The sequence below is a fragment of the Phascolarctos cinereus genome, unplaced genomic scaffold (assembly GCF_003287225.1).
Source record: "Phascolarctos cinereus isolate Bilbo 61053 unplaced genomic scaffold, phaCin_HiC Scaffold_3;HRSCAF=262, whole genome shotgun sequence".
Lineage (NCBI taxonomy): Eukaryota > Metazoa > Chordata > Mammalia > Diprotodontia > Phascolarctidae > Phascolarctos > Phascolarctos cinereus.
Genome location: NW_027555736.1, coordinates 158,066,134 through 158,093,090, shown reverse-complemented (window position 1 = coordinate 158,093,090; position 26,957 = coordinate 158,066,134). Strand labels below are relative to the sequence as shown.

Sequence of the window (26,957 nt, the reverse complement as noted above, 5' to 3'; positions counted from 1 at the left end):
ACTACCTTTGGCTACACCATCCCCATTTATTCACCTGGACAGGGGAGAAATTAACTTTATTATGTAAATTAACAACCTCAGTTGTTCAGAATATAAAGCTAACATAAACAAGAACATTTCTTTCATGATATGGTTTATGATTCAAAACATATCTAACTATAGCTCTTGGGGTTCCTCATTGTATAGCTGGGTTAAAATTACCATTGTAACCTTTTGTGTTACTTTGTGCTGCTCAGTTGATAGAATAAGGTACATCATGGGATCACAGGACCTGGAACTGGAAAAGGCCACAGATCATTTAGTTCAACCTCTTTATTTTTTAAATGAGGAAACTAAGTCTGTGAGAGAGGAAATAATTTAGCCAGTATTATGTAGCTAATAAATGGTGGAGCTTGGATTTTAACTCTTATCCTCCAACTCCAAATCTATTGTCATCAGATCTTCAATGAACTATATTAAAATGTGTGGGCTCTTATAAACTTGTTTGGGTTTGTTGATTTTTCTAGTTTTTAAAACTAGAAATCATATTCAAAATGAAATCTCATATTCAATTTATTAATCCTCTTTTTCTATTTTGTTAATGTATGTTTTCAGAGATAAATATTTTCTTTTGCATCTAAGCTGTATGCAAGAAATTGTGGAATGTTTTCTCATCAATATCACTCTTTTACACAGTTATTGCTTCTATAATTTGTTCTTTGACTCATTCTTTATTTAGAATGTCATTATTAAGTTTCCATTTAAGTCTTTATCTTTTGCTTGTGTTCTGCATATTAATTAGTATTTTTATTACATTATGGTGTAAAGGATATGTTTAGCATTTCTGCTTTTTTACATTTATTTAAAATATTCCATACCCTAACATTTTGTATAGTTTTATTACAGTATCATGCAGTGCTGAAAAATATGTATTAAATTCTTTAGTGTTCCCATTCGACAGTCACTGTAATTCTTTTTAGCTCTAAATTCTCCAATAGTTCAATTCTATAATTTTTCATTCTCTCTTAGACTTGTGTCACTCTAGAGAGGAACATTAAAATTTCTGACAATTATTTACTATGTCTTTTTGCAATCCAGTTAAATTTTCATTTAAGGATTTAGATGTTATGTCATTCAGTGCATATATGTTCAGTATAGATATTTATTTATTGTCTATGGTTCCTTTAATGTTGTTCCTAATAATGTTGTTTCTCTGTTTATCTACTTGAAATTGGGAATTTTTATTTTTGCTTTTCTTGATAGCATCAGTGCAACTCCTGCTTTTTTGAACTCTCCTGAAACATAATTTAGAAGCATATTTAAAATTTTATTTAACTGATAATATCAAGGAATTTTTTTCTAAAGCCTTTTCCCAACTCCTGGGAAAAGCTCCTTGCAAAGGTGGGCAGTAGGTCAGGACAAAAGAAAAAAAGTGAATGGACTAAAGGGCAATCTCCTCTTTATATCCCCTGTAGGAACAGTAGGGTCTACCCCCATTCCATTCCACCCAAGGCTGGCACTCTTACCACCTCCTATAGATCATTGGGATGGAAAAGCATTGGCTCTCTCATGGGGCATGGTCCAAGAGGAATGAGATGGCAACTGGGTTGTTCAACAAATTCTGTTAACCCAAGATACATTCTGAATCTTTTCCTTGTTTAAGAGTCCTATAAATGTTACCTAAACTCTTGAAGCAAAGAATCCTGTCACAGAGCATGGGAGAATTATGCTAGTTAGTATACTTTTCTCCTCAAACTAAAAATGGCTTGAATGTGGATTAATGTTAAACTAAATAAAATCATTTCTGGTAGACATGCTTAAATGCAGAGTACAGTATCAATTATTAATATTCAACAAGGGCATATTTTATTCCAGATGCACGTTTTCATTCTGTATATATCTTTATTCTGGAATCTCAAATGGTTAATTTGAGGAGTCTGACTAGCAATGAAATGGCTGCTATTAACACAGTTCCTGGCAGACAGTAAGATATCTGCCAGATTGTAACCAGAGAAAAGGAAAACTAATAATTATCCTAGCAGTTTCTATTCTGTATATGTCCTGTTGAACTCAGGAAAACAGGGAGAGTGAATCACATCATGTCTATATATAATTGTAATTTTCCAACAACTAATGCATAGATTGAGATAAAAATAATAAAGTTATTTATAGCTTCACATATTACATAGATATATAAATACTGTGAAACTAATGTCATTGATACATATGGCAGAAACTTGATATTATCATATGGTTTACTGATAAGGCAGGTAATATAATACTTTTCTACAAACATGTAGCACAATAATTTCAATTAATAATAATAAACATTTACTATGTTGCAAATATAAAATGCAGCTTGTGACCATATCTGTAATTAGGATTTTAATGCTACATATATGGCAAATTGTTTACATTGTCATCTTTGGTGACAAAATGACTATGAACTACTGGGCCATTTTCAAGTAGATCAGAGATGGAACATGGGCCAATTTGTTTTGACATATAGGCCACCTGCTTCTATATTAATGTGGCTGGTAGATTTCTTTACAGCCTACAGGAAGTAGCATACCCCACCCCTAACAATGAACTTGTTCTCCAGCTGTGCCCCCCAATAAAGAAAATTATTCCAGATGAGTTGTTTTTGGCTGCTTTCCAGAGCCCAGATGGTCCTGGATGAATCCTAATACTGGTCCAAATAAAATAATTTCTATTGTACATTAATTTCTCAGAAACTTTATGTTGTTGTTGTTCAGTCATTTCAGTTGTGTTCAACGCTTCATGACCCCATTTGGGGTTACATTCTACACTTCAGTATTCCCATGCAGGTTTCAAAAATTTACAAAGATAATGTCTTTTTTTTTTCATCACTGTGTCATGCACATATGAGATATTCAGTATGTGCTGGATGTTAAGTAGCTGAAGTGCTTAGTTTCACACACACACACACACATATATATGAATGTATGTATTTTTGTTGAGAAGCAGCGTTGTGTAATAGAGGGACGGCCTCAGAGTCCTGAAAACCCAGGCTAAAGTCCTATCTCTATGCATAACAAAGTAGAAAGAACACTGGATTTAGAGTCAGAGGACCTGGATTCAGATCCCAGCTCTGCCATTTACTACCCCTGTGACCTTAGCAGATCAACTTACTTCTGTAAAATAAAGACTAGCTATCTATCCTTAAGATCTCCTCTAGCTCTAAAATTTATTATCCTATAATATTAATAAAATGTATTAGTTATGTGACCATGGGTACATCTCTTAACCTCTTAAAACACCAACAATTCCCAAAGGCTATAAGTTACAGACAAGTTTTTGATCTTATTCACAAAATGACAGATCGATACAAAAAATATGTTACTTTTATAGATTTACTGATTTCATAGATCAGCAAATTTCTAACAATTTTGAGACCTCCATCAGCTTTTACTCTATTTTTAAAAATATTTAATGAGTCCTAGCAAACTCAATTATTTGAAATTATCATGGAATGTAATTATCATGAAAAGCTATAAATAAATAGGAAATTAACAACATAAACTATTTTGACAATCTACCTTGGAAGAATCCTCAATTGTCTTGTGTAGGTTTTTAAGTTTGAGGTGACAAGCAGCACGATTCAGATACAAAGATGGAATCTTGTTGTTTAATCGAATTGCCAAGTTATAAGCATTAATAGCTGCCAGGTAGTTTTCTCTTCCAAACAATTTGCTAATGAAATGACAATTAAAAAGAAGAATAGGTAACGAATCATTTAGGTTAACTAGGAATATAAAGATATTCATAATAAATATTTAATTTTAAGATGGCCAATGGTCTTGAAATTCTCTTTAAATAAAAAAGATAAAAACTGCACCAAGACTTTCGGAATGCCCAATATATAAGTGAAATAAAATGTGAAGGTCTATTGTGTCACCTTTAAAAGTATCAGAATGGGGCAGCTAGGCAGCACAGTGAATAAGAGCACTGGCCCTGAAGTCAGAAGAACCTGAGTTCAAATCCGGCTGCAGACTAAACACTTGACACTTACTAGCTGTGTGACCCTGGGCAAGTCACTTAACCCCAGTTGCCAAAAGAATAAATAAATAAAGTATCAGAATGACACATTTGTGAATACAACTCAAAATAAACATATAAGTGCTTAATATGTTCAAAAAACTTTGCTAGTTAATGAGGATATAATGAAGAATAATGAAAAGGGAAATATTTTGCCAAAAGTAGAAGTGCAATGGAAAGACATACCATTAATAGCATTTATAAATAAGCATTTTTTTAACTTTTTATTTATTTATTTATTTTTAATTTTCAACGTTTGCTTTTATAAGATTCTGAGTTCTAAAATTTTCCCTCCTCCCTCTACACCTCTCTCCCCAAGACAGTATGCAATCTTATATGGGCTATACATGTATGATCATATTCAACATATTTCCACATTAGGCATATTGTAAAAGAAAAATCAGAACTAAGGGGGAAAGCCACAAGAAACAAAAAAAAACCCAAAAAAACCGACAAAAAAGAGAAAACAGTACACTTCGATCTGCATTCAGACTCCATAGTTCTTTCTCTGGATGTGGATAGCATTTTCCATCACGAGTCTTTTGGAATTGTCTTAGATCATTGTATTGCTCAGGAGAGCAACGTCTAACAAAGTTGGTCATTGTACAAAGTTGCTGTTACTATGTACAGTGTTGTCCTAGTTTTGCTCACTTCAATCAGCATCAATTCATTCAAGTCTTTCCAGGTTTTTCTGAAGTCTGCCTGCTCACCTCAATAAGCTTTTATTAAAGAACCCATCTCTTTGCATATAATGCATGCCAGGCATTGTACTAATATGACATTAGTCTTATTTGTCCAATATTATTTGCAATAATGGAATGCAGAACCATTAATACTGGACTCACAAAGTCAGCCATCATTATTTTAAACAAAAAATAAAAGCAAGATGACATTGAGTGAGGCATTATGTTTGTGATATTGTTACTGCAAAAAATAAAATAAGGCATATAGTTTTTAGCCCAATCACCTTAGTCTGTGTCAAACCTTAACTGAAGTTCCCATGAACCAATGAAATTCTCCCAAGTCCTATAGCAGTACTCTCAGGAATATTACAGCCCAAATCCAGAGCTCACAGTTCAAAGAAAAAGTACTGCAAGCAGCCAGAAAGAAGGAAGCCATAGTCAGGATCCCACAAGATTCAAGAGTCACCAATCAATTGATCAATCATTAAAAGGAGGGGAGAGTTTGGAATATGATATTCCAGAAGGCAAAAGATCCAGGCTTACAACATAGAATAACTTACCCAGCAAAATTGAGTATAAGCCTACATGCAGGAGAAAAAGTTGATCTTTAACAAAATAAAGGACTTTCAAGCACTCCTTATCAAAAGAAGAGCTGAGTAGAAAATGTAACATACAAACACAGGAACCAAGAGAAGCAGAAAAGGGTAAACTGCTTAAAATATTATGAGAGGAGATAATATATGTAATCCCCTCTGAACTTTATCAGTATCGGGGATCATAAAGGGAGTTTAATTAGAAAGAAGGCCTTTTGATTATCTCAAAAGAAGAAAGGGAGAGGAAGAGGAATACACTGGGGAAGGGGTAAAGGGAGAAGAATGGGGGAAATTATCTCCTTATATAAATGGGGTATGCGCAAAGAAGTTCATACAACAAGGAGAAGTTGGGGGTATGACACTTACACCTCACTCTTATGTGAACTAGTCAAAGAAAGGAGGAATACACACAGTCATATAGAGCTGGGTACAGAAATACCTAAAGAGAAAACAGAGAAAAGGGTTAAGAAAAAGAGAAGGGAGGATAAGAGGAAGGGTGGATCAAGGGAGAAATTTGTCAAAAGTAAAATGAACCCTTCAAGGTGGTTAAGAAAAAAAGAGAAGGGAAAGCATAAGAATAGGATAGGAAGAAATACACAACTAAAAAATCATAATTGTAAGTGTGAACGGGTTGAACTAATCCATAAAATGGAAGAGGATAGCAGAATGGATTAGAAACCAGAATCCAACAATTTGTTATTTATGAGAAACACAATGGAAGTTGAAAAAATACACATAGAGTTAAAATAAGGGGCTGGTGAATACTATATCATGCTTCAGCTAAAGTAAAAAAAATGGTAGAGGTAGCAATCATAACTCCATATGAAGCAACAGCAAAAACAGGTTAATTAAAAAAGATAACCAGGGAAACTATATTTTGCTGAAAGGTACCATAGACAATGAATTATCAATACTAAACATGTATGTGCCAAATCATGTAGATCTAAATTCTTAAGTTAAATTAATTATAGGGAGAAATAAGTAATAAAACTATAATAGTGGGGACCTCAATTTACACCCACACCCCTGAGACTTAGGTAAATCTAACAAAAAAAATAATCAAAAGAAAAGAAAGGAAGGAAGGAGGGAAGAAAGGACCTTAATAGAACTTTTAAAAAGTCAGACATGATTGACCTATGGAGAATACTGAATGGGAACAGAAAAGAGTATAGCTATTTTTTTAGGTGAACATGGAATCTTCACAAAATTGACCACATATTAAGGCATAAATTGAACTCACTGCTACCTCTAGGTGCAGATCCCCCTCTATGTCCAATTTGGATATATGGGTAAGAGATGCCAGATAGTACCTGTTCTTGTACACTGTGCTAGTTCAATGATCCCCGGGATCTCTTCCTGCTCTGATGCTCCCTGACTACATACCCAGTCTCAGCACTCTTTCAATCCCTGAGAATTGGCACATGGAACACTCCTAGCTAGACCCCATCCCTAGTGTCCACAGATCTATCTCCTTAAGCCAATCTTGTTTTGTTTTTGTTTTTGTTTTGGCGAGGCAATGGGGTTAAGTGACTTGCCCAGGGTCACATAGCTAGTAAGTGTTATGTGTCTGAGGCCAGATTTGAACTCAGGTCTTCCTGAATCCAGGGCCGGTGCTCTATCCACTGCGCCACCTAGCTGCCCCCTTAAGCCAATCTCGACTGGAAAAATGACTTGTGATTTTTTCTTAGATTTCTTGATCAGAATTCAATCTGATACATTTTCTAGATCTTTGTGGTGAATATATAGTGGAGGACCTAAGCTGTACTTCTTCTTGATATCCCTCCATCTTGACACTAACTCTAGAGTTCTGTTAATTTTGAAGTCCCAGTATTCCCAAAGACTAGGAACTGTATTTTGGTAAACACTAGGCTGGGACCCCATTTAGAGTATATGAGTATATACAGGTAGCATTCCTAAGAAATCAAAGCTTCAATGAACACTCAGTACTTTAGCTGCATAACCCACTGAACAGTCTTGCCAGTTTTGATATTGGCTCAACTAAGCATAATTTAAAAACAAAAACTTCATATTCTTCTAGAGCTCTGTGATAGCATTTAGTAATAGCTGGATGGAGTGTCTTCCAAACATTATGTTAATTGCATTTCTTCAAGTAATTGCTAAAGAATATAATGTCTAATTGTTCTATAATGCTCATGAACACTTTATCTATATATTCAAAGGATCTATAAATTTCTTCCTGGGATTCATGATATTAACTATAACAGAATATTTTACCCCAGTGACAGAAACTGGAAGAAACCATAAGAGATTAATAAAGACCCACTAGATATTTATTGGATTATTATTTATCTAGGTGGCATAGTAGATAGAGTGCTGGGCCTGGAGTCAGGAAGACTCATCTTCCTGAGTTCAAATCTTGCCTGAGACATTTCCTAGCTATGTGACCCTGTGCAACTCACTTAACTCTGTTTGCCTTAGTTTCCTCATCTGTAAAATGAGCTGGAGAAGGAAATGGCAAACCACTTCAGTATCTTAGCCAAGAAAACCCCAAATAGGTTCATAAAGAGTTGGACACAATTGGGGAAAAAAAAGGCTATTTATTGAGGAATCTTCCAAATTCCTGTTCTTTTAATGCTATTAAAGCTCCAACCAACATAGGAATGATGGTTAACTCAACTTTATGGATTTCTATGGCTTCAACATTATAAGGAAAACCCATTTCAATGTCGTGTCCCTCTTCATCTGTCTGCAGAGACATGAAACTCAAGCATTCCTATATTCCATAATTCTCTATAAATCTTTTAGCAATATGAAGGTCATATAGAAGTGTGTAAATATATATATACATGTGTGTGTGTATATGAAATGTTATATAATCTACATTATATGTCATGTTATACAACAAAATGTCACAGAATATTTTCATATATTACATATGTAACACATACAGAACATATAAATAAATACATGTTAATAATGTCATATATTATATTTTATCTTTGTGATATAAAAATATATTTATTATATGTGAGAGTATACACATGCATACATCATGTATATATACATATATGTATATACATACATAATCTCCACATTGAAAAGTACACATCAAGATGGGGCACATGACAGGAGGGCCCAAGGACAAATATTTGCTTGGTAATAGATGAATCCTTTTTTTTTTTTTACAGCATGTGGAGCACAAGACCCACAGTAAGTACATCCTACAAAAAATGACTCTAGCAGGTCTTTTTGTGGACTATGCTTGTAAAAGTCAACCTTCTAGTCGTATATTCATTGGAGAACTTGAGGCTATGCATCAACTCCCAGCACAACTGATTTCCTGGCAGACAACTTCATTGGACATTTTGGAGCCTGTGCTGCCTTTGGTGTACAAGCGCCAGGAATGGCATAGGGAGGGGATAAGGCACTGTAGCCAAGGCAGCCCCAGGCCAGAACCTATTATCATCCCAAACTTCTCAGTGGCACACACACATGCAATTTAAAAAAAAACAAAACAACTGTGTCCTGGTGCTGCTGTGTGGTTCTGAATCACAGAACACCAAAATCTCTGAAGAATCAAAATTGCAGGGCACTTAAGAGGATAGTGAACTGATGTATGCTTTGTGTAAGTAGGCTATAGCATACTACGGTATATTTGCGCATTAAAATCTCACAAATTCAGAAAAGCAGAAATACTAAATGCATCTTTTAGCAACCATAACGTAATACAAATTATATTCAAAAAGGGCCTCTCAAGCAAAGATTAAAAATTGGAAATTAACATAATCCTAAAAAATGAGTGGGTAAGAGAACAAACATAGAAGCCTTAGCTCAAAAGGTCCAAGGTCTCCCACTGCATCCAGGACTATCTGCAGTTGTCCTGATCTGGACCCCAATGGCTCTGGAGGAGAAAGTGAGGCTGGTGACTTTGCTTGTTTTTGTTTTTGTTTTTATTTTTATTTTTTTGTTTTTGGCTGGGCAATGGGGTTAAGTGACTTGCCCAGGGTCACAGCTACTAAGCTGTGTCTGAGGCCGGATTTGAACTCAGGTCCTTCTGAATCCAGGGCCGATACTCTATCCACTGCACCACCCAGCTGCCCCTAGAGGCTGGTGACTTTGCACAGCCCTCTCTCACTTAAATCCAATTCACTTGCATATCATGGCATCACCTCCCTGATACCATGGTCCTCTTTGAAAACGAGGGACAAAAAACAACAAGAGAAAAAACTAATTATGCAATTTATCTAAAGGAACAAAAGATCAAGAATATAAAGATAATTTAAAAAAAGAAGGTACTGAGTAGTACCAGATCTCAGACTATACTACAAACCTATAATCATCAAAACTATTTGGTGTACTGGATAAGAAATAGAGAGGCTAATCTGCAGAACTGTTTAGGTACAGAATAAAGATAAATAAATGAGCACAGTAGTTTAGTGTTTGATGACTCCAAGGATCCTGGCTATTGGGGCAAAAATTCCTTTTTTGACAAAAACTCTTAGTGAAAACTAGAAAGCAATGTGGCAGAAATTAGGTATAGACCAACATCTTATACCACACAAACTCCAAATGGGTACATGAATTAGACACTTACATCAAACAAATTAGAGGAACATGGAAAAAAAATTACCTGTCAGATACATGGCAACAGGACACGTTTATGACAAGAGATAGAGAGGTTCATTGGAGATAAAATGGAAAAGTTTGATTACATAAAATCAAAAAGTTTCTGACAAAACAAATGCTGCTAAAATTAGAAGAGAATAAGGAAACTGGGGGAAAATATTTGGAGTAATTTTCTGTATAATGGTCTCATTTCTAAGATGTATGAGGAACTCATTCAAATCTATAGGACTTAGAGTACCTAACTGATAAATGGTAGGGAGATATGAATAGGTAGTTTTCAGAGAAGATCCAGGTTATCAAAAGCTATGTGTGAAGATGCTCTAAGTGTTTAGTAATTAGACAAATGTCTCTAAATAATTAGAGAAATGCAAATTAAAATAAATCTGATGTACTGCCACACATCCCTCAGACTAGCAAAGCTGACATAAAAGGAAGGTGGCAGATCCTGGAGGGTCTAGAGAGATACAATGATGTACTGCCAATGGAGCACTGGTCCAGACATTCTGGATAACAATTTGGAACTATACTCAAAAAGCTATTAAGCTGTGCATAGCATTTGACCCAGCAATGCTGCTCCTAGGTCTATACCCTGAAGAGATCAAAGGAAAAACAGGAGGGCTCGTGTATAAAAATATTTATATCAGCCATTTTTGTGGTAGCAAAGAATTGGAAACTTAGGAGGTGTACTTCATTTGAAAGATGTTTGAACAAATTACAGTATATTAATGTGATGGAATACTACTGTACCTTATAAAAAATGATGACGAGAATGGTTCCAGAGAAGCCCTGGGAAGACTTATGCAAAGTGAAATAAGTAGAATTGGAACAATTCATATAGTAATAACACTACTGAAAGACTTAGAAACTCTCATGAATGCAATAACCGATCATAATTCTAGAGAATTCATGATGAAAAATGCTTCCTACTTCCAGACAGAGGTGAATGGACTTAAGACTATAGACCGAAGCAAATATATATGTATATGTATATGTATATATGCATGTATACACATGTACATATACATGTACATGTATATAATATACATATACATATACACATACATATTTTGATATGGCTAATGTGGAAATCTGTTTTTCTTGACTACACATATTTGTAAGTAGATTTTGTTTTTCTTGCTCTCTTGATAAGGGAAGGGAGGCAGGAGGGACAGAAATCAGAGCTGAAAATGAAATAAAATTGAATGATAAAATTAATAGAATTTTTCTTTTCTAGTAAGTATAGGCCCTCCTCAATTTCAGCTCATAAAATTTTTTCTTGTTTAGACAAATAGCAGGAAAGAAGGCTGGCATCAAAGATGATCCTTCAAATGTAACCCATAAAGCATTTACCATATTTTAAATCTGTACTCTTTGCAGACCTGGGCACATACACCCAACTTTCAAATAGTTTGGGAAATTGTAAACAAATAAAATAGTTTTTTTTGGTTAATGAAAACTGCGTGCATAAATGATCTGCACTAGAATTTAATCAATCTCCAGTTTACTCAGTTATCACTCGTGTCGTACAACACATACCTTTTATTTTAGATGCTAATAACAGGTTATGCAACTCAAAAAAAAAAGTACTGGGCAATATCCCAAATGTAATCCAACTTGCTCTCTTCCTCCAGTGCAACTCTAGTGTCTGGTCACTGTCCATCAACATTGCTTATTCAATGAAGGCTTGCTAATCAATTGATACATGTGTGGTTGGCATGTCACAGTTAAAACAAAAGACATCATCAATTTAGTTTTTCATGTGAAGATTATTAGGCTGGTCTCTTTCAAATGGTCATGAATATTGTTAAGGAGGCACTACAGTATATTCTGACACTTGACAAAAATTACATAATTGTCACATACAAATAGATGCATTTACAGTATCTCACATTTAGACCCCGTGCAGAAAAAGCTTCATGACATTAGTATACATCTTTGGAGAGCTAATAACAAGGGGACTAGAATTTTAAATGCTGTCATTTGAAATGCTATAACTATACATCTATAACTTTGAAACTGGCAAGTAGGTATTCTTAAGTTATCAAAGTAGACTGGATCTGGGTGTTCTCAATATAAATGTAAAAATAAATGAAATAGAAAATTTTGATAACTGAAGATGTAATTCCTATTAAAAAACAGGCCTGAAGAATTTTAAATCTTGATATTGCATAAAAGTCCCTCTTGAATTTAGAACTATGCTTCAGGAAATACGTTTTAAAAGGATAAGCTAGACACATACCAATTCCAACACTTACAGTGTTAAAAATGTAACAGCATTTTGAATTTTAGCCTCCTCAAATATTAATAATGTTAATACTGAAGACAATAAAAGAATTACAGGCTTGGACTAAGGGATCCGGCTTCAAACCCTCCCTTTGATGCCTGTTCACTATGGACAAGAGCAGATCTTGACTTTTTGACCCTACATTTCTTCACTTGAAGTTTGTAGTACTTTTCTCACAAGGTTATTGTGAGGACTGAATGTAATAATACACATGTAAAGGGTTGTGAAACCTGTAAGACAGTGTAACAATGGTTATTATTGTTTTGTTTATTTTCAATTACTCAAAGAGCTATTTCACAAATTTTTATTGTACAAGAAGCTATGTCTTTAAACCTGAGTCAGCCTCTTACAAACCATTATAAGCAAATTGGGCTGACTACTAATGACTTGTGCTTAGTCTCACAGATGCTGTAACTTGGGAACCGTCTATTGGATCCACTGCATAATACAAACATTTATCTTGGAACATGGCACCCTTTCCCTCTGGCAAATGACATTTTAATATTCAGATGTATACAACATAGTGAGTTAATTTTGTTTTGGAAAACATAATAAGAAATCGGAACCAATTATATTGAAATTCAGCTATCAAAAATAATCGAGTTCACAGACCCCAAATCAAGAACCCCTGGTCTCAACAAGGAAATAAAATCTCATTAACTTTTAATTCTGTATCTACAAGAGTGTGCCTGTTGAAGCAGACAGGTCTTCATGAATTTTAAGCTTGACAACCAAAATGGTCATGGTCTTCTTAACATGGTGATTTAAAAATTGGTTTTGGGATTTTAAAATTTCGGATTAGTTGTGACTAAAAGGTGATGTGGATTTTTTTAAAAAGCTGGATTAGAACTTATCTATTTGAATAATTTCCTTCCATACAAAGTATCTAAAGATATCTGAGTACTGTTCCCATCCTTCAACACTTACAACTCCTTTCCCCTCTACCACACATAATGTTAGGATGCTAATTAATATTATTATATAACTATTTATTGAGAGTTGAATTGATGCTAAATTACTTTAGATTTTCTGGCCTCTAAGGTCCCTTTCCGCTCTAAATCTATGATCCTATGATTTTTAACAATTTTTTTCTTTTGCTATGATAAGCAGGCAGTGCCACCTTTGAGCATAAACCAGAGCATAAGGAAGCAAAGAGTTTATCTCGAAAACAATGAAGTCCATAAGAACTGCAAATATTTGGAACATAATAAAAATGTGAAACAGGTTGCCTATAACAAGCTTTCTAAACCTTTTTCATGTCTTTGGCCATTTGGTAAAGCCATAGACATTTTTTAAAAATAATTTTTTAAGTGTATAAAATAAAATACATAGGAACACAAAGGAAACCAATTCTATTGAAGTAAAATTATCAAAATATTAAAACAAATCAAGTTCGCAGACTGTAAGTTAAAAACTCCTGGTCTATGAAGTATTTAAATTATTAATTTGTGATATCCAGTATCATTTTATTTTTTGTGATTGTTCATTCTGATAACTGAATTAGTTTGGAATGTGTAACAAAAGGTATTTGATATGGTTATGTCTATATGAATCAGAGCTGGAAAATTAGAAAGATAAGGGAACAGATGAAAGCTTTTAGAAAGACTTTGTACAAGCTTAATTAGTATAAAAGGTGAATATATTGAGTCACTATCATATATTATATTACAACTATAAACCAGTAGCAATATCTGCTAGTATTGATGTTGTAACTTAAAGATGATTGCATCTAGCTTTAATTATAACCATTGGAATTTGCTGTGTAAGAAAGACTCTCCTCGGTCAGTAAATTTAATTTGTTTTTTGCTGTGACCTCATTTTGATCCTGGAAAAAATGTTTATGTTGACATATCAGCAAATCCCTATATAAGGGGAAAATGTCAAAGGCCATCCAACTAGAAATTCTGAGTTGTATACTCATATTCAAACCAGTTTCAGGTGGATATAGAATGCTAAAAAGGTTGAGGGGACAACCGTGACAGGCCCCTGGCAAAAACTCCCTATTCTATTTCTCCATTTTAAATAGGAAAACATCCACTTCTGTTAGACTCCAGCCCTGGCTATTATAACACTTAAATATTTTAAAGTTATAATGTACAAACTGACTCTTCCAAAAGGATCTCTGACTTTTTATCCAGATCAAACACAGTGGAGGAATCTCGTCTCAATATGCCGATGAAAGTTCAGTCTATAACCGTCAGATTTAGACCTAAAAGGATAATTTAATATTATGCTAATGCTCTTCTTTCCCCTATCACAGTAAAATCCTTATACTTGCAGGAGACAATGGAATGCCTTATGAGAGTTTGTCAGTGTCACTATGCATCGTGAAACTACTGTAATAAGGATAGAAAGGTAGGGTAGAGTCAGGCTTCTAGCCTTAGTTTTTATTGCTAGAGTTTGATCATAACTGCAAAGAGCTATGTATAGTTGAGACATTGAAGGACTATGGGAAACTGTCTTTCCCATCTATGTTATAATAATGGAAAGCTCCTGCTCACTGTGCCATAACCATATCCTGTTAATATATTACTTATTCCCAACTGTACCTACAGTACTCTACTCTGTACTATGCTTTCTCATTTTTTCATCTTTTCAAACCAGTGTGAAAAACTACAAAATTAGGGCTTTTACTTAACTTGGGGAAGGGTTGGTTATGGCACCCATTAGCATGCTTAGGGTCTGGTTCTTCCCTTGTAGCTGCAAGATTAAAAGATTCCTTGACTGAATAAGAAAACACAAGATTATACTGTTAAAAATTAGAAAAGAACAAGATCAGATATTTTTCACAGTTAAAGCTAGTGGGAGAATTATTAACTATATGATCCAATCAATTAGTCAACGAGCATTTATTAAGTGCCTGCTAAATACCAGGCACTGTGCTAGGTATCAGGGACACATACATACATACAAATAAATAAATAAACCCTACTCTCAAGTAATTAATAGATACAAGAAATCACAAAAAATAAAACATAATTTTGGTAACATGACTTTTAAAAGTTTTTGCTTTAACAAAGTCTGTGCAACTAGGATAAGGAAAGAAGCTACTCACTGGAAAAATATCTTAGCAATAAATGTCTCTGATAAGGGCCTGAAAACCAAAATATATAGGAAACTAATACAAATATATTAAGACCAAAAGCCATTCTTCAACTGATATGAACAATGATTTTTCAAGAGAATTACAAACTATAAACAACCATACGAAAAATTGCTCCAAATCACTAACTGGGATAGGACTAACACCTACTAGGGTTGCCCCCTACACCATAGGATAGCCTAGATTCTTCTCTTAAAAGACAACAAAGCTTGGGCTTTATTATTTATTAGCCCAAGGATGGGGCAAGACTCTAGCTGTGCATTCCCTAACAAAGCTTCCTGGCTGTGCTAATTTGGTTTCCTGGTCACCTAGGGTGTGTAAGGCCCACCCACATGGTACTGGTGCCCACCCACAGAGTAAGTGGATGACTGTCACCATACCTTGATCTCCATATGAAGATGAAGGGAACTGTAACTATGGGAGCTAAGTGCTACTGTATCCTAGTCACATGTCTTTGTTACGTTAAGGCTGACTAAACCTCCTTTTGTTAATCGTTCGACGATCCACAAATGCCTTATTTCATCACAAAATTGAACCTGTAGTCACAGAATGCTGATGTCAAGCCTGCCCCTAACACTAATAATCAAAATCAAAATCAAAACAACTTTGAGTATTTACCTCACATTCAGCAACTTGACAAAGGTGATAAAAGTTGGAATAGTCAATGTTAGTAGAAAGACATATACTCTAATGAAGTATTGATGGAGCTGTGAACTGTCCCAACTATTCTGGAAAGCAATTCAGAATTATGCTTTAAAAAAGTAATTAAAATGTCTATACCTTCTGACCCAGAGATGCTGTTACCAGGCATATTCCTCAAGGAGGGTAATAATGGAAAGAAAGGTCCAATACATGCTAAAATAATTACAGCAGTACTTTTTCTAGTATCAAAAAATTGAAAACAAGAGTAGATGCCCATCACTGAGCAATGGTTAATCAAATTGTGTGTGAATGTAATAGAATATTGCCATACTATAAACAGTGATGAATATGAAGAATTTGAGGAGTCATGGGAAAACCTATAAACTGATTCAAAGTGAAGCAAGCATAACCAGGAAAACAAAATAACATAAATGGAAAGAACAATAATAACAAATAACATAACTGATGCTGTGTAACTATAACGACCATGTATAGCCCTAAAATATGTAAGAATATACCATTTTTCCTTATTTTCAGAAGTAGGGGGACTATGGATATTGAACACTGAATATGCTGTCAGATTTGACTGGTGTGTTGGTTAATTTTCTGAACTGCTTTTTTTCTCCCCTTTTTTTATAATGGGTGGTTTTCTGGGCAGGGTAGAGATATAAGAAATGGAGTGATATAGAAACAAAAAATATAAATTTTAAAACCTAAGAAAATACTATGTGCTCAATCAGCTCTTCAACACTTACAAAAATCAGCCATTTCCTAACCAGTGGAGATACCAAGATTTTAATAATTCATATGTTCAAGAATAGTGATATCAGTTATGGAGTCCATTAAAGGGAGATGGCAAATGAACATTTTATCCATGAACTGACAGAGGATTCTAAGGCCCTATAGCGATTCCAGAAATACTCCCCCCCAATTCCACACAGACTAAAACAGCTAGAAAGATTAGTTTGCTTTAAACTATGGAAAACTTCTTTCTATGGCTCAACAGTATTCTGTGTGTGTGTGTGTGTGTGTGTGTGTGTGTATGTGTGTGCGTACGCATGTGTGTGTATACACACATAGATATGTATATCTATGTGTATATATATATAGCGCTATATACGTTATATATACACATATATATAACTGTACACACATGCACGCGCACGTGCGTGCACACACACACACACCCACACACACACACCCTATAGTTGGGAATAGAGAATATAAGAAATAAGAAATCTCATGGCATTGATTAGGCACAGAGAAGGGAACTCTACAGAATCAGTAAAATTAAGGCTTCAAGCTGTTTCCAAGATCCATTGTGGGTATATATAACAGGAGATAATAAGAGAACATAATAAGAGAAAGAGTGATAAACATGAACCACAAGCCATTTGTTCTGAGAATGTAACAAGAAACTAAAGCTGTTTGCTTAGAAATTTGTAACTGTTAAGATCCTACATCAGAGGATCCTTGAAACAACATGTTATGTCCCTATCTTGTTAAGAACACAAAAGGTTCTTTGAGCACTACTTCCTTGAGGTAAAAAATCTCTTAACTGCAACATTTTATACACAGACACTAAAATAGAAATTACTGCCTAGATTCCTCTTGAGAAAGCCTAAAAACTCCCAGGTCATGTCTATTACTAAGAGCTCTTTGACTACATGGTTTAGAACTGAGGTGTCAAAACACGAGGCCTGTGCAACATTCCTCAGTGCAGCTGAAGCACATAAAATTATAATTGGAAAATGTTTAACAAAATAAATAAAAATATAACACAGGTAATATTAATATGTGGTTCCCAAAGTTATTATGCGTCCCATACTCCTCCCTATTTCTATTGGCGTTTCACACCACTGGTCCAGAAAACCATTCCAACTGCATGATGCAAAATACAACAAATATGTGACCCTAATAGTTCTGAACCTAAATATAACACATACGCTCTTTTCTTTTCCGTCAACCAATCCATAGCAACAACAAAAACTGTTGAATATACAGAAAAAAAGTTCAGAAGTGGACATCTTGTTCAAGTTAATGTGCATATTTTAAAAATTAAACCATAAACAAAAGAAGTGTATGGTTTCAAATACGACTGTTTCATAATCTTTTTTGTTCTTATTTATTAAAATTTGTGTTTGTCCACAGATGTTGTTTATAATAATAATTTTAAAAAGGCAACATCATAAATAAAACTCATGTAAATAACCTGACATCTTTTAGGCACAAATGCTACATATAATGTAACTCTTCTAGGAAGATAGAGTGGAGCTGCTCTTGATGAGAGATTCTAGGATAGTCATACACATGGGTTTGGGGCCACTTGTACCGATGGCATTGGTTAAGGTCGATAGAAAAGAATTTTCTCAAGGGCAGGGACTATTCAATTTTTTTCTTTGTATCCACAGTGCCTGGGACATTATGGGCTCTTAAAAAATGCTTGTTGACTGAAGAACTGAAGCACAGATAAATACCAATTATTAGAGAAACTACTTAAACTACATAATTCTACAAAGGTCTCTATTTTTTGCATATACTATAGAGTTTCTCCTCTTAACTAGGAATCAAAGTATTTAATTAACCAGAAAATATTATGCAAGATCTTCAAGAAATTATTTTAAATTTTTCAAAGAGAGTTCAAACTTACTTTCCTTTGTCCTTCAACCACTCTGGATTCTTTTCCTCTTCTTTTAAATCATGGAGTTCAGGAATATCTTCATTCATTATTCTTCGTGCCTCTGCCTGTTTCTGTAACCACTGTGATAAGAAATAAATCTTGTGAACAATACTCATATTTTGGTTTCATTAACAATTCCTTTCAGATTTTCCCTTTTCCTCCTAATAAATATTATCTGATGGTGATGGTGTTAACATTTCATTCTTCTACCCCAAAATAATATTTTTTTACAAATATTACTGATTGAGATTTAGAAATGTTATCATAATTGAGTCTAGTTTTCAACCTTTATTAGGAATCTAAAATTGTTCCTAATCAAATTGCATAAGTATCTACTTTAAAAACAAAAATTTTTAAATGCAAGCCTTTCTGCTTGTATAATTATAGATCAGAAATCTTAAAGCAAGGCTCAGGGTTTTCTGAGAAAGTACAGTTATATTATTTCTGAGATGACAAAAAAATGAAATATGCATTATTACCAACTTTAACCTACCTACCAAGAGCTCATCATAGATACGATGCAAAACCAACACTTAGTAAAATAAGTAGTAAACATGACCAATTTGCCTTTTTAAATAACATGAAGTAGTGGAAATAGAATATTATGTCACTAGCACTCTAGTGCCAAGAATCTACAAATTCTATTTACCCCTATCATTAACAATCATTAATAAACAGTAATTTCTTTGGTTTAGTGAAAACCTAAGAAACTCAGTAGTAGTAGAATTCTGATAAATGGTTGAAATAAGTTATTTACGAAACATTTTCTCTGATGGTAATGGTCAACACAGACAATGACAGTTATCTCTACCTCTTCTTCTTCTGCTACTTGAGATTCTCTGAGAGCAGTTGGGAAAACTCGAGGGGTAAACTGGATTTTAATATTGCCAATGGATCGAGGAGCAGGAACACAATCATCTTTTAACGTCTCAGAAAATATAGTTCTTGCACTGTTTCCTTCAAGAAGAATATTAACAAATATGACATTAAAATTTTTTTATTCATTGCATTTTACAATCAAGCACATTACAAAAGCACTAGTGCTTTGAAGATATTAAAGGGAAAGAATTCCCAAATGTAACTAGTATAAATAAGCCCAGGATTCTTTTTATATTAAGAAATGTAAATGTGTACATCATACATATTTTTTTCTGATCAAATTAACAACCATTTATTAAGCATCTATTACATTACAGACATAGAGTTAGTCACCTGGGATACTAAAACAAAAATGAAAGTGTTTTTGTCTATGTGACAGTCCTTTGCATATTTGAAGACTTTATCATATCTCCCCCAAGTCTACTCTTCTCTTTTTTCCTTTTTTTAATAAAATATTTTATCTTTTTCCCCAAATACATGTTAAAACAATTTTTAACATTTTTAAAAAAGTTTTGATTTCCTAGTTCTGTTCCTCCCTACCTCCCTTCCCCTTCCCTCTCCCTGAGATGGTAAACAATCTGATATAGTTTATACATATTCAATCACGTAAAACATTTCTATATTATTTGCTTTGTATAAGAAGACCTGAATTTTTAAAAAAGAATTAAAGGGTGAAAAATAGCATGCTTCAGTCTATATTCAGACAGTATTAGTTCTTTCTCTGGAGATGGAAAGAATACTTCATCATGAGTTCTTTGGGATTATACTGGATCACTGCGTTGCTGAAAATAGCTAAGTCATTCACAGTTCTTCATCATACAGCATTGCTCACTTTACTTTGCCATCAATTCATATAAGCCTTTCCAGGTTTTTCTAAAATCATGTTGCTTGTAATTTTTTATAGCACAATAGTATTCCACCACAATCATATATCACAGTTTATTTAGCCATTCCCCAACTGATGGGCATCCTCTTGATTTTCATGTCTTAGCCGCCACAAAAAAAAAAAATGCTGCTGTAAATATTTTTTTTTTTTGCAAATAGGTCCTTTTCCCTTTTTTTATGTCTTTGGGATATAAACCTAGCAGAGCTATTGTTGGATCAAAGTGTATGCACAGTTTGAAAGCCCTTTGGACATAGTTTCAAACTGCTTTCCAGAATGGTTGGATCAGCTCACAATTCCACCAAGAGTGCATTAGTGTCCCAGTTTTTCCACATTTCCTCCAACATGTATCATTTTCGTTTTTTGTCATATCAGTCAATCTGATAGGTGTGAGGTAGTATCTCAGAGTTGGTTTAATTTGACTTTCTCTAATCAATAGTAATTTAGAGCATTTTTTTCACACTTACCTCTCAGGGGTTGTAGTGAGGACCAAATGAGTTAATATTTGTAAAGTACTTAGAACAATGTTTGGCATATAATAAGCACCTAACAGATGCTTGTTTACTTCTTTCCTTCAAATAAAATTTTGATTTAACAGGTTTGATTTCTTTGGTTCGGTTACTTGCTGCTTCCACAGGTGTATTTATATATAAATACAAGCAAAAAGAAAGATAGTCCCTGCCCTAAAGGGAAAAAAAAGGCGACGATTCTATGGATAGAGTGCTGGACCTGGAGTCAGGAAAACCTGAGTTCACTTCTGGTCTCAGACACTTACCAGTTGTGTGACCTGGTATCACTTAATCTCAGTCAACCTCACTTCACTCAACTACAAAATGGGTACCTGCAGGGTCATGGGGAGTATCAAATGAGATATTTGTAAAGTGATTGGCTCAGTGCCTGACATAATGTTGCTGTTCAGTCATTTCAGTCATGTCCAACTCTTTGTAACCTGATTTGGAGTTTTCTTGTCAAAGATACTATAGGGTTTGCCATTTTCTTCTCCAGCTCATTTTACAGATGAGGAAACTGAGGCAAACAGGGTTAAGTGACTTGCCCAGGGTCACACAGCTAGTGTGAGGTCACATTTGAATGCAGGTCTTCTTGACTCCAGGCCCAGTGTTCTATCCACTGCACCACCCAGCTGCCCTGGCACATAGTGGGTGCTTAATAAATACTTGTTTCCTTCCTTCTTTCCACAGTAGCCATGTCCAAAAACGCACCATTCCTTCTACCTCTCAGGTCCATCTTCATTCTGTCAGGAAGTGAGTAGCATACTTCATGGCCAGTCTTCTGGAGATGTGGCTTGTCATTGTGCTGATTAGAGTTCTTAAATCTTTTCAAGGTTATTTTTCTTTACAGTGTTGAAATCATTATATAAATTGTTCTCCTGATTCTGTTAATTTCACTCTGCATCCACTCATATAAGTCTTTCCATGTTTCTCTGAATCCTTCCCTTTTGTCATTTTTTACTATGCAACAGTATTCCATTACATTCATATATCATGTTTCCAGCCATTCCCAAATTGATGGGCCCTCTCTTATTTTCAAGTTTTCTACAACAAACATGACTGTTACAAATACTTTTGCCCATATGTGGTCTTCCCTTTTGTCTTTGATCTCTTTGAGGTTAGGTCTAGTAGTGATATCACTGGGTCAAAGGGTATATACTTTTTAGTGACTTTGGGGATATAGTTTCAAACTGCTCTTCAGAGTAGCTGGACTGCTTCATAGTTCTAACAACAATGTATTAGTATATTTATTCTCTCACATTCTCTCCATTTTTGTCATGTTTGTCAGTGTGACGGTTATGAGAAGGAACTCTTAGAGATGTTTTAATTTACAATTCTCTTATTATTAGTGATCTGGAACATTTTTGCATATTGTTGTTGATAGCTTGGCTTTCATCCCTTGAGAACTATCTATTCATATCCTTTGATCATTTATCTATTGGGAATGGCTCTTGCTATTATATATTAGAATTGGTTCCCTATATATCTGGGATATCAGACCTTTATCAGAGAAATTTGCTGCAAAGATTTTTTTCTCAGTTAACTGTTCCCCTTGTGCAGAAGAGTTTGAATTTAAGCAATTAAATTGTTCACTTTATGTTCCCCCCTGGTTCCCCTCCTACATTTCTTACTGCTCTTTCCACTTTCCTTTTCTGGATCTTCATCCATGTCATTCCCACTAACTGGGGGTATTCCCCAAGGATCTGTTCTGGGTACCCTTCTTTCCTTTCTCTATACCAGAGTTCATAAACTAAGATTCATAAATCCCTAAGACATCTATAGATAGATTCCAGGGGGTACATGCATTGTTTTATAAAATATGATAAATTGAATTTCATTATAATTAGTTTTCCTTGTAATCCTCTGTATTTTATGTTATGCACTTTAAAATATTATTCTGAGAATTGGTCCATAGGTTTCACCAGATCACCAAAGGAGTACATAATACAAAAAAAGGTTAAGAATCCATGCTCTTGGGTGGAACCAAACTGGCAGAGCAATGGCAGTCACCCAGCTGAATCCTCTCAATATTCCCTTCCAAACAATTTTAAGATAATGCCTCAAATGAAATTTTGGAGCAGCAGAGCCAACAAAGTTGGGTGAGATGTTTTTCTGGCCTAAGAAAATTTAAGAGGTAGACAGAAGAAATGTATATAAGGGTGGAGGTCAGGTGAAGGTCAGTCTGGAACACACACAGGCTACGGAGGTAGCAATAGCAGTAAGCTTCGGGAACAGAAAATCTGACATTCAAACAGAAGACTCAAGAGAAGTATAAAAAGATAAACATGAAAGTGTAATCATAAGAGACTCAGTTACATTCCTATATGGGAAGATGATACATGTAACTCCCAAGAACTTTATCATTATGAAGGCAGTTAAAAGGAGTTTACATAGACAGTGGGCATGGGTGTTGCTGACTATGTTGGAATGCTCTCCAGAATAAGGGGGTAAAAAAGAGGTTCTCTGGGGAAAGGCAATTTTCTCACATAAAAGAGGTACAAGGAAGAACTTTTACAATGGATAGGGGTTGGCAGGCAATGCTTGAACCTCACTCTCATTGGAATTGGTTCAAACAAAGGAAGAATATATATACACATTCAGTTGTGTATGGAAATGTACCTAACCCAATAGGAAGTAGGAGTGGAAGAGGACAAAAGAAAGAGAGAGAATGATAAAGGAGAGGATAGATTAAGGCAGGCAGTTGAGGAAGGACAAGAGAAAAAGACAGAGAAAGAAACAGAAGATAATGGAATAAAAGGAAATACACAGAGTTAGTAATCATACTGATGATTTACATAGGTTTATTTTATATACTATAACTTTGCTTAAGTTATTGTTTCAATTAATTTTTAATTGAATCTTTAGGGTTCTCTAAACTGATTATATCATCTATAAAAAGCAGTAGTTTTACTTCCTTTTTGTGTACCCTTTTAATTTCTTTTTTCTTCTCTTACTGTTATCACATAATACTGGTAATAATGGATACACATGCTTCATACCAGATCTTAATGGAAAGGCCTCTAGATTTTCTCCATTACATATACTGCCAACCCTTTCTTTTTTGGTTTTTTGTTTGGTTACAAGTTTATTGAAGTTGTTCCTATACTCCCTCCTCTTACGAAAATTCCTCTCTTCTTTCAAGGCTCAGCTCAGGCACCACACCTCATCCACGGAGGCTTCCCTGATCCCCTTAACTGAAGATGTTCTATCTTCCTCCAACTTTGTACTTTGTCGGAATCTCTCCTTTGTTGTCATCATAACACTCTACCTTATTTTTACTTACTTTTGTATATATCAAGTCTTCCTAGTAAATAAAAATCTTCTTGGGGCAGAGACTACTGATTTTTTTTTAAATTCCCAAAGCCTAGTATAATGCTTTGTGCATAGTAGATATGCAATACTTGTTCATTAAGTGAACAGAATTGTATAATTTGTTGAAACTTCAAAGTATAGTAATATTTATCCAGACCAAGTGTACTGCTGATAACACCCCCATATTCTCAAATTTTGGATATATTTTCTTTTGATATCTATAAAACATAGAAGCAGCAAGATGGCACAAGAGATAGAATTCTAGATGTGGATAAAGAAAACTAGAGTTCAAACCTGGCATAAAAATAATAATAAATAAAAAAGCAGGAGGATCTGTGATCCTTTTTCTAGGATTTTCCTTAGGAAAAGAAGGAACAACTTTCACCATATGGAGAAAGTGAAAGAAAAGGAATTTTAAAAGACCTGTCTTCCTGTAATAAGGCATAAAAAACACACAAACAGCACCAGTCATGCTGACAAATGACTGAAAACCATGGATAATTTTGTTATGTTGGTAATATATAATCACTTGTGACATTACCCTTGAAGCAGAAATAACAATCTGGCAAAAAAAAAAAAAGCAGTAACCAAGATGGAATAGGGCATTGATTCAAGAACAGAGTATCAGTGTAGCAGGGAGACTTTATAGTTACAGAATCGAACTGTTATACTGCAAGGGTAATCAATCATCAGTGGCTCAGGCTACATAAACATCTTTCACTGACAATGTATTCTACAGTGTTTCTATGAAATCATCCATGTACATTCTGCTTTCTTTCCCCAAGAAAAACACTTGGATAGGCAATTAAAAATATCTATTAATGACATACTATATGTTAATCACCATACAAAGCTCTGTTTCAAGTGTTATCAAAGGGAAATAAGGTCAAAGCAGCCCAGAGTCCCAGAGAACAGTCAAAGAGTTCTTTAAAATTCTAATGACTTCGGTTATTTTTTGTTACTATGGTTACTAGCCATAGTCTGACTCTCAGTTTGTGAACACAATAATAAAAACAAGTGACATTTATGTAGCACTTTAAAGTGTGCAATGCACTTAAGCCTTATAGCACTGTGGGATAGGTAATAAATATTATCACCTTATACAGAAAAGGAAATGGAGACTCAGAAAGAGTTGTGATCTGCTTTTGGAGGGAATACCCATATCAATGAGATCATGAATTCTTGGAAATAAAATATAATACAAAATGTCCTAATTTTTTCTAAGTTTTAGAAAAATTTCATGATATGAGAAATTTATGTTGTAATGCCATAGAAACTGACATGTGGTAATATACTTCTAAAATATACCATTAAAAAAACTGATGACAAGACTAATTCTTTAGTACAAAAATAGTGATTTTAAGGTTTTCATTCAAATGTTAGCATCCTAAAGATTTTTTAATTTAAACTCTTATTCATATGGGGAAATCTCACAATAAGAAATTACCTAAAGCTAGAAAATTAAAAACAAAGTGCAAAATAGCTAGAAGAATTAGGGTCTTACAGCAAGGATTTTATTATATAATAGCGCATATAATATTATTACATTATATAATATTATCATATATGTATCAGCTTCTTCCATATGAAGAAAATACTTCAGCCAGTAAAAGATTATTTTACTTCATTAATTCAGTAATACTTCAGTAAATACTTTTTATTTTTATACAGTATTTCAGTAAATACTTCAGTAAAAAATTATTAATGTTAGGCCAAAAGAAAAACATTATATTACATTTAGGTATGTATGGGGATCTCTTACTTTCTTAGTTTAGTAATATAAAATCTAATATGTAAAACTTGATCTTGTAAAATATATTTGGTATATGAAATTTTAAGCTATAATTTATTCATCTATATATTTACTTATTGAAATCTTTTTAATTTCTGTCACAAAAAAGCTGCAACACTCTGAACTTTAGTACCTCTTAGTTGTTGAGAAGCAAGCAAAAAAGAGAAGATACAATTAGCTATCAAGATTACTAGAATCACAGAATTTACAGCTGGAAAGGATCTCAAGAAATTATTATTCCAGTCCTGTTGCCTTTAGGTAAGCATTATTATTTCTATTTTATAGATAAGACAACTGAAGCATAGAGAAGTAAAGTAACAGAAAGTTGAATTCAGAATAGTGGAAAAACCAATAGAGGTTCTATAGAAGAAATAATGAAATATTTCTTGCTGCATGGTGGAAAGGTGGGCAACTACTAAGACAGTATACAGTAGGACAGTCAGACATAGTCTTTCAAGACTCAGATGTTTTTGCTTTATTCATTTTATCACAAGAGAATGTCCAATCTGGAGGAAGAGTAAGAAATGACTGTGATATAAAGCCAAAAGGCAAAAATAAAGCATTTTTTAAAGTAATAGCTGGTATGTTTTAGAGTGGGGATTAAGAACCAAATTCCTTATTTGCTAGTGAAATTCCCTATTATATTATAGCATTTCTCATGAAAGAAAATTACTATTTTCTGGCTTTAATATTATCCACTGTCAAGCTAACATAAATGCCTTGGGTTTTTTGCATTTTATTTTTTTAAAGTTTTATTGATGCATTTTAGAAAAAAAATCTCAGTCATTTCTTGTTATATGCCAATCCAGAGAACTGTCACTTATAGTCAAGAAAAACAATTAAGGAAAACTGACTGATACAGCAAGTGTCTAACAACATATGCAACATTCCATATCTGTGGTCCCTTACCTCTTTATTAAGAGTAGAGAAGTAGAAAGGACTCATTTTCCAGATAAGGAACTGAGGGAAAAG

At 34.1% G+C, this 26,957-nt stretch overlaps 1 protein-coding gene and 1 pseudogene across 3 annotated transcripts in view; both read right to left on the bottom strand.

The window, feature by feature from the left end:
- The window catches only part of DNAAF4 (dynein axonemal assembly factor 4), a 94,744-nt gene that overhangs the window by 14,446 nt on the left and 53,341 nt on the right, over positions 1-26,957 (bottom strand). For all 3 annotated transcript variants that reach the window (XM_020981343.2, XM_020981336.2, XM_020981330.2), the window contains exons 5-7: positions 19,422-19,567; positions 18,581-18,690; positions 3,540-3,693 (exon numbers count right to left, since the gene is read on the bottom strand). In XM_020981343.2, the coding sequence (XP_020837002.1) occupies positions 3,540-3,693; positions 18,581-18,690; positions 19,422-19,567 (410 nt within the window). The remainder of the gene's footprint in view (positions 1-3,539; positions 3,694-18,580; positions 18,691-19,421; positions 19,568-26,957) is intronic.
- Positions 7,244-8,123, bottom strand: LOC110209070 (protein MEMO1 pseudogene; annotated as a pseudogene).